Source organism: Pelobates fuscus, chromosome 2 (genome assembly GCF_036172605.1).
Source record: "Pelobates fuscus isolate aPelFus1 chromosome 2, aPelFus1.pri, whole genome shotgun sequence".
Taxonomy (NCBI): domain Eukaryota; kingdom Metazoa; phylum Chordata; class Amphibia; order Anura; family Pelobatidae; genus Pelobates; species Pelobates fuscus.
In genome coordinates, this window is record NC_086318.1 from 433239071 (window position 1) to 433253908 (window position 14838).

A 14838-nucleotide genomic window follows, 5' to 3' on the forward strand; every position below is an offset into this window, starting at 1 on the left:
CAGATAATGAAATGAAATATGGAAAAAATGGGAAATAGTGATAGAAATTACCATAATGTGGAAAAATAATAATTTTAAAAAAATGCATAAATGTATATACATATAATATTTTCTAAAAATAGCTAACCTTCTATATGTAATTCGATCCATACAATGGTATTAAAGGACGACCTCGAGCTAGTATATATCTATACAAAAGATTCAGTCATTAATAAAAATACAATAGCATTGTTCCAATAGTATATAATAATGTTGATATATTCTGGCAGCACGCCTACTATCGAATACCAAAAATTCTATATATATATATGTAGTGCACTGTACATGTGCGGCTAAAAAACAATACAAATAAACAAAAAATTCAATTATAAAAAGTGACATAGCTCGAAGTCGTCATTTAATCCATACGGTTGCATAGTCTCCAGACCAAAAACCCATTTCATTTCTGCTCTTCCTATGGCCTTAATTAAATCACCTCCCCTCCAATTGGTGTTAATTTTTTGTATACCTAAGAAATCTATACCACTTGGGTCACAGTTATGGTGGTCTCTAAAATGTAGGGATACACTCTGTTTATCAAAGCCTTTTTTCACATTTCGCACATGCTCCTGTATTCTGGTCTTTAATGCTCTTGTGGTTCTTCCAACATACACTAAATCACAAGGGCATTTTATCATATATATGATTTTAGTGGAATGGCATGTAATCAACTCCTTGATTTTAAATTTTTTTGTGTTGTCTCTAGGGTGCTGGAAGTCTCTTATAACACGCTTTTTGCTATTTGTATTCTTGCAGGCCGTGCAGGAGCCACATCCATAAAACCCAGGTGTTTCATTAAAGTATTGTTTCATTTGTATTTTAGGGGGAATGTGATTATGGACCAAATTGCTTTTTAAACTTGGTATACCCCTGTATGTAATCCTTGGTTGTTCTGGTAATAAGGGGTAGAGGGTGGGGTCATCCCTCAGAATTGGCCAATGCCTTCTAATTATTTTTTGTAATTGTCTATTGTCGCTATTAAAATCACAAATAAAATTAAAATCAAAACTCTGAAAATCTACCTTAGTGTTCCTTTCCTTATACCGTATTAGTTCCAATCTATTTGTTTGTTCTACTTCTTCATAAGCTTTGTTTAAAAGGGTCTGCTGGTAGCCCTTTTGTTTGAAATCATTAATTATCCTAACTGATTGTTCCTGAAATGTGTCATTGTCCGTACAGTTACGCTTTACCCTCAGAAGTTGTGCCTTTGGAGCGTTGAGCAGCCACGGGGAAAAATGACAGCTTGTTCCCCCTATATAGCTGTTGACATCAACTTTTTTAAAAAAGGTGCACGTCTTTAATGTGTTATCCTCTACGTATATTTTAAGATCAAGAAATTCAACTGAATTTTTACTGTAATTACAGCTTAGTTTAATCCCCCAATTGTTGTTGTTTAAATGTAATAAAAAATGGTTCAAGGATTCTTCACTCCCTTTCCAAATAAAGAAAATATCATCTATGTAACGGCGATAGGTCACGAGGCTCGCGCCCCATTCATGGCCCTGGTAAACAAACTCTTGTTCCCAAAATGCCATGAATAAGTTGGCATAACTGGGCGCGAACCTCGTGCCCATCGCCGTCCCACAGGTCTGTAAATAAAATTGATCCCCAAACCAAAAATAATTGTGCGTCAGTATCCATTTGATGCCCTCTATGATAAATTCAATCTGTGTTTCCAAGAAATCGTTTGACCTCTCCAAAAAATATCTTGTAGCCTTGCATCCCAAGTCATGGGAAATGATCGTATACAGCGAACTAACGTCCGCTGTAACTAAAAAATAGTCGACATCCCACGAGATAGTGTGCAGAATCTGAAGGATATTTATCGTATCCTTCAGATAACTTGGGCATGTGTTGACTATTGGTTGGAGGCATCTATCGATATATTGTGATAATTTCCCTGAAATGGAACCGATGCCGGAGACTATAGGTCTCCCTGGTGGTTTGTTACTGTTTTTATGCAATTTTGGTAAGTAGTAAAAAACTGGGATCTTAGGGAATGGAACATCTAAAAATTTGTGTTCTTTTTGGTTAAGCACATTCAGTGATTTACCCTTTTCCACTAACTGATTATAGCTTACTTTAATTTCCCTAGTTGGGTCTTTTGTTAGTTTACTGTACGTTGTAGAGTCACTCAGTAGTCTCTGGGCTTCCTCAATGTAATCTTCTATGTCCAATATAACAATCCCCCCATTTGGCATGATGAGCTTGATTATAAAAAGAAGGACCAACACCCTACAAAAATTAGATACAGAAATTGATGAATTAAGAAAATTCCTAGTGGAACATATGACACCAGATCAATATTCCAATACGATCAATGAAATTCAAAACAATTTGGAGCGATTGGAGAAAAACGTGATAGAAATAAAAAGAAGGAAGTATTTGAGAGATAAAGAAGACTACGCAAAGGATCAAGTGAGAACATTCTCTAAAAATCAAGATAGGTCCAAAATCTATGAAAGATATGATCAGGGGGAATGGAGAGGTAGAAATAGATCACGAACTCGGTATAATCCAAGAGTTAGGAGTAGAGAATCATTCAGGGAACCCCCACCATACAATAACCACCATAAACAACCAATTGATAAAACTCCAAGGAGATCACCCCCTAGACCAAAATCACCAGTAATTAATAATGATCACTGGGAAAGAGTGGTAAGGAGGAAACATCCAAGATCCCCAATAAACAAATGTAAATCCCCAAGAATGAGGACCCTAAATGGGAACATTGAAAGGGACACTAACGTCCACAAATCTAAAATAACTGATAGTAGGCGTAGTGTCACAAATAGGTTCCAACCACTAACATCAATCTCAAACGATGAGGATTTTTGGTTCGGACAAATGAGAGAGCGTCACAAAAGCTCCAACACTTACCGGACCTCCCATACGAAGAGGCAACGGAGTGTAGAAGAAGGGGAAATAGAGGAGGCATACTTATACAAAAAAGAAAAGAGAGACAAACAACCACACAGAGTGGAATTTTCAACCTCTCGAAACGAAAACTAACTGAACCCCAAATGGAAATATTAAAGAAAGGATTGAAATTTGTACCCACAAAACCAATTGATAAATTCAGTATCTTCCTAGATCTAAATAGATTTAAGAGAAAATTATGTCTCAAAAAATTCTTTCAAAAGAATCCAATTCAGACCAATCAAGTAACGACACAGGAACCTGGGATAATACACACGGATCTCAAGGAAAGATCTACATTTTTTCCTAAATGGTGTGTCTCGAATGAGATGACCACTTTTGAAAAACTTGTCATGAGAGACGTGAACAAAATCAAAAAACCAAAAATATGCGAATATAATCTTAACCCAAAAGAGAAACATGCCTTGAAAGAACTAAGAGAGGATCACTCCTTAATAATTAAACCGGCAGACAAGGGTGGGGGGATTGTTATATTGGACATAGAAGATTACATTGAGGAAGCCCAGAGACTACTGAGTGACTCTACAACGTACAGTAAACTAACAAAAGACCCAACTAGGGAAATTAAAGTAAGCTATAATCAGTTAGTGGAAAAGGGTAAATCACTGAATGTGCTTAACCAAAAAGAACACAAATTTTTAGATGTTCCATTCCCTAAGATCCCAGTTTTTTACTACTTACCAAAATTGCATAAAAACAGTAACAAACCACCAGGGAGACCTATAGTCTCCGGCATCGGTTCCATTTCAGGGAAATTATCACAATATATCGATAGATGCCTCCAACCAATAGTCAACACATGCCCAAGTTATCTGAAGGATACGATAAATATCCTTCAGATTCTGCACACTATCTCGTGGGATGTCGACTATTTTTTAGTTACAGCGGACGTTAGTTCGCTGTATACGATCATTTCCCATGACTTGGGATGCAAGGCTACAAGATATTTTTTGGAGAGGTCAAACGATTTCTTGGAAACACAGATTGAATTTATCATAGAGGGCATCAAATGGATACTGACGCACAATTATTTTTGGTTTGGGGATCAATTTTATTTACAGACCTGTGGGACGGCGATGGGCACGAGGTTCGCGCCCAGTTATGCCAACTTATTCATGGCATTTTGGGAACAAGAGTTTGTTTACCAGGGCCATGAATGGGGCGCGAGCCTCGTGACCTATCGCCGTTACATAGATGATATTTTCTTTATTTGGAAAGGGAGTGAAGAATCCTTGAACCATTTTTTATTACATTTAAACAACAACAATTGGGGGATTAAACTAAGCTGTAATTACAGTAAAAATTCAGTTGAATTTCTTGATCTTAAAATATACGTAGAGGATAACACATTAAAGACGGGCACCTTTTTTAAAAAAGTTGATGTCAACAGCTATATAGGGGGAACAAGCTGTCATTTTTCCCCGTGGCTGCTCAACGCTCCAAAGGCACAACTTCTGAGGGTAAAGCGTAACTGTACGGACAATGACACATTTCAGGAACAATCAGTTAGGATAATTAATGATTTCAAACAAAAGGGCTACCAGCAGACCCTTTTAAACAAAGCTTATGAAGAAGTAGAACAAACAAATAGATTGGAACTAATACGGTATAAGGAAAGGAACACTAAGGTAGATTTTCAGAGTTTTGATTTTAATTTTATTTGTGATTTTAATAGCGACAATAGACAATTACAAAAAATAATTAGAAGGCATTGGCCAATTCTGAGGGATGACCCCACCCTCTACCCCTTATTACCAGAACAACCAAGGATTACATACAGGGGTATACCAAGTTTAAAAAGCAATTTGGTCCATAATCACATTCCCCCTAAAATACAAATGAAACAATACTTTAATGAAACACCTGGGTTTTATGGATGTGGCTCCTGCACGGCCTGCAAGAATACAAATAGCAAAAAGCGTGTTATAAGAGACTTCCAGCACCCTAGAGACAACACAAAAAAAATTTAAAATCAAGGAGTTGATTACATGCCATTCCACTAAAATCATATATATGATAAAATGCCCTTGTGATTTAGTGTATGTTGGAAGAACCACAAGAGCATTAAAGACCAGAATACAGGAGCATGTGCGAAATGTGAAAAAAGGCTTTGATAAACAGAGTGTATCCCTACATTTTAGAGACCACCATAACTGTGACCCAAGTGGTATAGATTTCTTAGGTATACAAAAAATTAACACCAATTGGAGGGGAGGTGATTTAATTAAGGCCATAGGAAGAGCAGAAATGAAATGGGTTTTTGGTCTGGAGACTATGCAACCGTATGGATTAAATGACGACTTCGAGCTATGTCACTTTTTATAATTGAATTTTTTGTTTATTTGTATTGTTTTTTAGCCGCACATGTACAGTGCACTACATATATATATATAGAATTTTTGGTATTCGATAGTAGGCGTGCTGCCAGAATATATCAACATTATTATATACTATTGGAACAATGCTATTGTATTTTTATTAATGACTGAATCTTTTGTATAGATATATACTAGCTCGAGGTCGTCCTTTAATACCATTGTATGGATCGAATTACATATAGAAGGTTAGCTATTTTTAGAAAATATTATATGTATATACATTTATGCATTTTTTTTAAAATTATTATTTTTCCACATTATGGTAATTTCTATCACTATTTCCCATTTTTTCCATATTTCATTTCATTATCTGGGAATGAGCTGTTCTTTGCATGTCTACATTGTTGAAAGGACTTTGCCAGTAACTAAGATGGCCACCTTCTGTACAAAGAAACCGGACTTTTGAACATAGCATTAAGGACCATCTAATGAAGATATTACGTTCGGCTAGGATTTCCATTTCCGGGTTCAGAAGAACGTAGGACTAGCGTCCCATATGTGACGTCATCCGCACGGCGTATGGTGCGTGATGTCATCACAAGGGGGACAGATTACGCACTACTAACATCACCTGGCAGGCGAGGTAACTACAACTAGCGATTGGCTAGAATATCGGCCTGGCACACCAATGGTGTGACCGTGTGGGTTATTTAAACCGTATGTAGCAGAGAATGTATTACCAATTGAGAAAGCTGAATCCAATCAGTGAAACGCGTTTTGGACGGAGGACCGACACCGGCATCATTTGTATGTATTTTATACTTGAATAAATATTTTATTACGAGCCGGTTTGAAGGAACTCCACTTTCTGCTACTAAGAAGGGCTAATATCACCCTGTATTGATATACCTGTGCACACGCTGGGAGCCGAGTTATAGGCTCTTTAGAAGGTGAGCAACTACTTGCATTAGCAATTTATGAATTGAATATATCAAAGGTATCTACACCAGGGTTGGTCTGGCTTCCCTGCTCTCTCCGTTTTTGTTCCCCTTTCTGAGGTTGTGTTTTATACAAGAAAGGTGTGTGTCGCCTTAGAGTACACGTCTGCATACAAGATCAGAGCCGGTCATCCATAGGCTCTGAACCACGTGAGTGCGTTCTTGTTAAACATTCAATAAGTACGTCTGTTATACAGTACTACCCTATATTTTTTACCTTATATACCCATTTAGGATTCCATCAAAGTTGTACACTCCTCTTTAAAACCTCGAGGGGTAAGTGCACGATTTAAGCGCTCCACTTTTGAGCACCATTTTCCCACTGTGTGAGGTTATGGTGTTTATTTTGTTATTTGTTACTCTGTATGTATGTGTGTCTGTCTGTGTGTGTGTATGTCTGTGTGTCTGTGTGTGTGTCTGTATGTATGTGTGTATGTCTGTGTGTCTGTATTTGTGTGTGCGTGTGTATGTCTGTGTGTCTGTATGTATGTGTATGTCTGTGTGTCTGTATGTATATGTGTGTCTGTATTTATGTGTGTATGTATGTCTGTGTGTATGTCTCTCTGTGTGTCTGTATGTATGTGTGTGTGTATGTCTGTCTGTGTATGTCTGTCAGTGTGTCTGTATGTATGTATGTGTGTTTATGTCTGTCTGTGTGTATGTATGTATGTCTGTAAATATAAAGTATGTAAGTAGGTTTGTCTGTGTGTATGTCTGTCTGTGTGTGCATGTATGTCTGTGTCTCTGTATGTATGTGTGTATGTCTGTCTGTGTGTCTGTATGTATGTGTGTGTGTCTGTCTGTGTTTGTATGTGTCTCTCTGTGTGTATGTGTGTGTGTGTGTGTGTGTGTGTGTGTGTGTGTGTGTTTTTGTATGTATGTGTATGTATGTGTGTATTTGTATGTGCCTGTATGTGTGTGGGTGTTTGCATGTGTATGTGTCTGTCTGTATGTGTGTGTGTATGTCTGTCTATGTGTTTGTATGTATGTGTCTCTCTGTGTGTATGTGTATGTGTGTGTGTGTGTGTTTGTATGTATGTGTATGTATGTGTGTATCTGTATGTGCCTGTATGTGTGTGTCTGTGTGTGTGTGTGTGTGTCTGCATGTGTATCTGGTTGCATGTGTGGGGGAGGGGGGAATGTATGGGAGGGGGACGGTAGATGTATGGGGGAGGGTGGCAGGGGGTAGATGTATGGGGGGGCAATGGCAATTTTTGCACCTAGGCCCTGTGGTTTCTAGTTATGCCTCTGAATATAAGATTGACCTAAGGTACTCACTTTAGTAAAAATCACTGTCTGCTTGTTTATGCATCCCTAGCCACACCTCATCTGGCTGAGACTCACACAGCCTCCATGAAAAGCAGGTTTAATTTCCAATCAGATGTGACAGCATAGTGTGTTTACTTTAGAATTGTTTACCTCCTGCTCTGTATATTGATCTTTAATCACACATGATGCTTCTACAGACTCTAGCATGCAATTAACAGAGCACGAGAGCAAATTCTAAATTAAACACAAAGTGCAATATGCAAAATTACATTTTTGAGTTAGTGTGAGTAACAGCCAGGGTAGGTGTGGCTAAGAAAGCATTAAAAAGTGACAACTTCTAAATAGCAGCAAATTGAGCAGTGAGACAGCAGAAGCATGATCTGTACGCTGAAACCACTTCATTAAGCTAAAGTTGTTTTTGTACATAGAGTGTTAATATAAAGTACGTCGTAAACTATAAAATAAATGAGTAAAAATGTGATGATATTCTATTTTTTATCTAGAAGCATTTCTTATACGGAATACAATGTATATATAAAGTGTGAAGAAAGGTCAGATAATATGTTTTTTGATCCAGTGCCATTATAATAATTTCACTATGAACATTCTTTTAAGATGTATTTAAAATCACACAAAAAGATAAATACTATAAACCGCTGCGTGTTTTTCTCCATCTTGTTTATTGTGAAGTTGGCTGGAAAAGATTACATTTGTTTAAAACATGAATAATATATAAAAACATAAAACATGCATAATATATGAAACAACCATAGCTTTGCTGCAAATGTCATTCTTTACGTGCCCCATTCTGAGTCCATACCACCCAAATATACCAGATGTGTGCCAGTTCAGTGTTGCCCACCCATCATGCCTTGCGTTCTCAGCGACAAATCCCAGGCTCCACAAATTACCGGATGGATCTGATCATATTGTGGGGTACACCAATGCATGTACCCCAAAGCACAGACCAGAGAGCAAACTTCGGCCGGTTATAACATTAAACAAACATGAAATCTCTATACTTGCAGGAAAAGAATACAACAATGGATAGATTGTATTTTCTTCATTGCACATAGATGACATTTCAATCCTCTATAAAAACTTCAGCAATGACAAATAATTTTGTTGATTTATAAAACCATTAGGTCATTTGAATAATATGACAAAAAAGATGTTCAATCATTGAAATCCTCCATATGTATACACTGGCAGAGTTCCATTTACCAAGAAAGTCAATACAAAGTATCCACTCTCTTCATTATCCTTATTAATAAATCTGGAATATTTTAGTTCAATCTTCTGTGTAATCCAAAGAATGTGTAAATGGTGCATCACATGAGATGATTTATTACTTAATGTACAATGGGCGGCATGCAACATGCATACTGCATAGTATGGTAAAAAAAATAACATAATGTAATAATACAGTGAATAAATTGTTCTGGGAAAGGAATCCATTTAAAGAGACAATAAATCATTGTTCTTTTGATGATCAGGAAGACAAATCATGTATAGATTTTCTAGGTCGTTTTTTCATATAGAAATAATGCTAGCTTAAAGGGACACTCTTTTGTCCAACTACAACACTATTTAGTAGATATACTCCCAATGAAAACATGCATGCATTTAATTGCACATTTTTTCATTGTTGGTATATCTATATCTTGTCTGCCGCCTTTATAAGCCTTCCTCTTCTAATCCCACCCAGACTTTCTGTGGCTGTCCAATCACAGACGTCCCAATGCAGCTCAATAAGAAGTCTTTGAAAGGCAGGTACCCTGTGCAGTTGCTGCCTCTTGAGTTTAGTTCCGCTGAGATAAACAACCAGGAAGTAACAGGACTGCGTATCTGATTGACAGCCAGGGGGGAGTAACCAGATTCGTTTAATTTCGCTTATTTTTGGCCTCCTCTACGAAATTACATGATTCAGAGTTACTGCAAAAAAATTAAATTTCCTTGTGAAAATCATTAATAGACTTATGGAATATATTTTGAATTCAACCTCAGAGATTCAAAGCAATTTAAAAGTAAATATAAATTTCTAGGCCAAAATCGACAAACTGCAAACATGCTCCAAGTCTGCAATGTATTAATTTCAGCTATTTTAGTCTAAAAATGTAAACTTGCTTCAAATTCTGACAATTCACACTTAGGAGAATGAAAACCTGAATATCTGGAGGCATATTTACTTGTTATACAAGAATATCCGGATAAAATGAGAACATAAAATAAAATGATAACTTGCACGAATATCTCCCTGCTCTCTACTTCGTCAAAATAGATGATGTGTGTTTATAAAAAATACTTTGTGAAACCTGGGATTATCCTAGAATTATGTATGGAATCACATGGAAAGCATACAGGCAGTCTACATAGTATCAACAGGAAAAAATATAATGAACAATGATAAAATCCTTTTTATATGAGACAAGGTGACTTACCTTTTTAAAACAGATATTAACTCGGTTAGAATGAACATATCATTTACAAACCATGTGGATAAATGGCTGGGTAATTCAGGGATGGGATAGCTCAGAGGTACACCAGTAAAGAATAGGAAGGACTGATTGCATAAAATACTAAACAAATTCATAGCACAATGTGTTAATGAAATTCTATGCTACAATGACCATCTGTGTAAAGTTACATAGTTACATAGCTGAAAAGAGACTTGTTTCCATCAAGTTCAGCCCTCCTCACATCTGTTTTTGCTGTTGATCCAAAAGAAGGCAAAAAAAACCAAAACAGTTTAACCCTTTAAAGACCAAACTTCTGGAATAAAAGGGAATCATGACATGTCACACATGTCATGTGTCCTTAAGGGGTTAAAGCTCTTCCAATTTTGCAACAAACTAGGAAAAATTCCTTATTCACTAGTCATGTGCATGGGGAAAATTGTCGGTTCGGTTCGGCATTCCGCAATTCGGGACTTCGGCAATTCGACACTTCGGAACTTCGGCAACTTCGGCATTTCGGAATTTCGGGACTTTGGGACTTCTCTTGCAGCCGCTTAGTAGATAACTCCCTAATCCCCACGGTATTAGGGAGTTATCTACCAAAAGGCTGAAAGACCTAAATTGGTCTTTCAGTCAAATTTACTAATACTAAGTAAAAATTGTCTATTAAACAGTGAGCAGCCTGTGACTGCTCACTGTTAAAAAAAAAAAAAAAAATGGTTCCCCCTCCCGAGCCCCCACCCGCAACGCACGAGTGGGGGCTTTTAAACTAAGAGGGGGAACTATTGCCCCCCCTGGCCCCCACCCCTGAGGGGTTTGGGGATTTTCCCACGCTGTGTAATTTGACTCATAACTCTCTGATTGGTGGATTGAAAGTAACCAATCAGAGTGCTATGAGTCAAATTACACAGCGTGGGAAAATTCCAAAGAACTTTCCCACGCTGTTTAAAATGACACAGAGCACTCTGATTAGTGGATTTCAAGCCAACCAATCATAGTGCTGTGACAGGTAAATGTAGAGACTTACCTGTCAGTCTCTTCATTTACATGTCAGAGCACTCTGATTGGATGGCTTAAACCCACCAATCAGAGTGCTCTGAGCCTAATGGCAGGGCGTGGCAAGGCTTTATAGAAACAAAAAAAATGGATACAGTTGATACATATTGTCTTGAAATAATAATTTAACCCTGAGAGATCCTGTGTAAAGTAATGCACTGTGTATCAAAATACACTGTATCTAAAAACAATACTGTAACTCAAATACACTCTATATAAAAACAATACTCTATATAAAAATACTAATAATACAAAATGCACTGTATATACTATAGCGTTGTTTATCAAAATACACTCTATATAAAAACAATACTGTATATTAAAATACACTGTATATAAAAATACTAATACAAAAAACAATGTAAATATATGTAAACATATTTGTTATAATTGCAACCGCTGAATGACTTTCTTAATGTTGGTTTCATTTCAGGTTTTAATTTTGCCAAGTTCTCCTCCAGTAATCCTCCTAATATCTACACGTGGAACATCTCGTGGGTCATGAAAGAGGCTTTCTCATTCAGTGGTCCCAGAGCAAGACACGGTAAGTCATCCGATTAGTTTTATGAATGCAATTTGGATAGGTGTATATGGAATTTGTTTGTGAATGGAACACAGCCATTTACCCCATCACTGCATATTGTGCATTATGACCTTTCTAAAAAAGAAAGGAGACACCCTTAACATTGGGAAGGCCAAGGCAACAAATGGGGTTGGGAATCCACCATACCTCCACTATAAAACCTCTGTTTCCAAAACCTTTACCTTTGGAGGGGGCCCTTGGTCCCTGGCATCTCTGCTAGATGGTGCATACATTTCCTGGTTTATTTCTACAGTAATTTTTGAAGTTTCTATAGTCTTACAAATAATAAAATAAAGTGCTACCTTTTTCTTTCCATTTATGTGAATCAAAAATAATGAGTTTGTACCACCCATTTTATACCTTACTTAACTATTATGATAATATCACTCACAACAAATAGCGTGTAAACAGCTGAGCTAATCCAGTGGTTAGTGCTCCAACAGCAGTATCTATAAGTCATATGTTACATTACAATGTCAGATCAACCTTTCTTTCTTCCACAGGCAATAAGATGTTCACCATTAACCTTGACAGTAAAACCATCTAAACCCCAAGATGTTAATGTAAATGGGCATTTAATGGTTTAATATTATTATTTTTTAAATAGTACATACAAATATTTTAAAATAGATAAAATATTTAAAACTAAACTAAAGTCTTGGACAATTTTTTCAGAGATTTAGCTACATTATAACTATATAACTACACTAAATCCTACCTTTTAATAACTCAAATATTTGGAGCTATAACACACACAATATTGCCCATGAAAATGATGGCCAGTATTTGCACCCCTTTGACAAATTGATCTTTTATTCTGATTAACTTCATGGTCAATTCTTGCAAGGTTTTGACAAATTGCTTTTTTTAATTTAATATTTCTTATTTATTTATTCTTGGTCTTCAGGTTTAACGGGCAGTCCAGTATACCACATGTCGGTAGAACAGTAGATGGTATGTAGAAGGACTCTTCCAGAAGATTTATGGGATCAAGGTTGTGGCTTAGAAAAAAATGGGGTAGTCAGGACAAGATGTGCAACCTCCAGTAATCATGATCCCAGGAAGTCAGCTTACTATAAAGTTTATGGGTAATAGACGTGAGAGGTAATAAACGTTCAGAGGTTTATTAGGTTTTAAAGATTATCAGTGCTGCTCTGCCGCCAATGGAAGAACAATATAGACTACCTTCTCTACACAAGCTTATCTTATGACCTAATGAAAATCTCTGGTAGCTGGAACTCCAAATGGTGATTTATTTTTTAGCCCTCTGGCCTGGCTGGAAGCAGTGTCTTATAATAAACACCAGCCAATCCCAAGGAGAACACAACAAAAAAAACTCAACTGGAACTGAAATTTTATTGCATCTTCAAGATGGAAAAATGAGCGAGACAGCTATGAAAACCACCACCAAACTCCTTATTGACTCCTCATAACGTCCATTCACCTGGTCATGTTGTCCAACTTTACCATGGAATAACGTTTTTGAATTTCATTTTCCATCGAGTGCTGTCCTGGGGATTTTATTTGGGGTTCAAACGCTTTCTAGAAGCGTCCACCCCTGCTGCTCTATCTAGCCTAGTCTAGTTGTATCTAGTCCAGAGCTGCTCTTTCACTCACTTATGAAGTAACAGGAGAGCCTGACGATGGATGTCGCAACTTATGGAATCATATTACGTTAAATTACGTGTAAAATCTTGATATCTATTGCCAAAGGGCATTTGGATAATAGGCAACATATGTTTTATTTAATCATTTTATTGATACATTTAATTATCTTTCCCCATGCTACCATTACTTATCTATCTATTTCTATTGTGTTGGAAGTATCTCCTTTTTGTTTTGCATTTAAGAGTGGATCTGTAGTTAGAAATAATATAATGATTTTTATTAGTTGTTTTCCAAAGGTGACAATTACAAGGAGCAATTTCCCATGGCAAAATACACAACGCATCTAATAGGATGATCTGTCAGAATGCCAAATAATTTAATTTCACTCACACAAGCAAGAAATGGAGATGGCGTTTTTCTAAAACTGTTAATGAGCTCAGCGCCACGTCTGAGGAGAAACAGTGTTTCATTTTATCTTTATTTTTTTTATTGTTTTAATTAATTTTTTTAATGGCATACCACGGGATTAGTGTTTGCTTGGTTATGTAAATATAAATATTTATGTTTCTACAGCTATATAGAAAAGTTATGGCACACCTGACAAAATAACTTTTTATTGATTAACAAAAAAGAAGATTTGAGTGAAAAAAAAAACCATAAACTGCATAACTTTAATGCACCGTCACTGTTTATTTGCTAATTGTAACTGAGTGAATAACATTAAACAGCAAATGTGAAGTGTGCAAAAATGTGGACACCCTTGCTGTCTGTAATTAGTGATGTCGTGAACATAAAATTTTCGGTTCGCAAATCGCGAACGTGAATTTCCGCAAATGTTCGCGAACCGGGCGAACCGCCATAGACTTCAATAGGCAGGCAAATTTTAAAACCCACAGGGACTCTTTCTGGCCACAATAGTGATTGAAGAGGGGGGACCTACTCTCCTTCCCCCCCCCGGCCCCCATCCCTGGACGGCGGGTGGGGGCCATAAAGATAATGAGGGGGGGACCTACTGTCCTCCCCCTCTCCGGCCCCCACCCCTGGGTGGCGGGCGGGGGCCATAAAGATAATGAGGGGGGGCCTACTGTCCTCCCCCTCTCCGGCCCCCACCCCTGGGCGGCGGGTGGGGGCAATAATGATAATGAGGGGGGGGACCTACTGTCCTCCCCCCCCGCCCCCACCCCTGTGCGGCGGGTGGGGGCCCTAAAAAAAACAATAAGGGGGGGACCTACTGTCCTCCCCCTCTCCGGCCCCCACCCCTGGAAAGTTCTTTGGAATTTTCCCACGCTGTTTAAAATGACACAGAGCACTGTGATTGGATGGATTTCAAGCCCACCAATCAGAGTGCTCTTTGTCATTTTACACGGCGTGGGAAAATTCCAAAGAGCTTTCACACGCTGTGTAAAATGACACAGAGCACTGTGATTGGATGGATTTCAAGCCCACCAATCAGAGTGCTCTTTGTCATTTTACACAGCGTGGGAAAATTCCAAAGAACTTTCCCACGCTGTGTAAAATAACACAGAGCACTGTGATTGGATGGATTTCAAGCCATCCAATCACAGTGCTCT

The 14838-nt window shown here is 37.6% G+C and overlaps 1 protein-coding gene across 1 annotated transcript in view; it reads left to right on the forward strand.

Annotated features, from left to right (window-relative positions):
- The window catches only part of ALK (ALK receptor tyrosine kinase), a 713383-nt gene that overhangs the window by 153825 nt on the left and 544720 nt on the right, over positions 1-14838 (forward strand). Inside the window, exon 2 of the mRNA XM_063441954.1 lies at positions 11510-11620. Within this exon, the coding sequence (XP_063298024.1) occupies positions 11510-11620 (111 nt within the window). The remainder of the gene's footprint in view (positions 1-11509; positions 11621-14838) is intronic.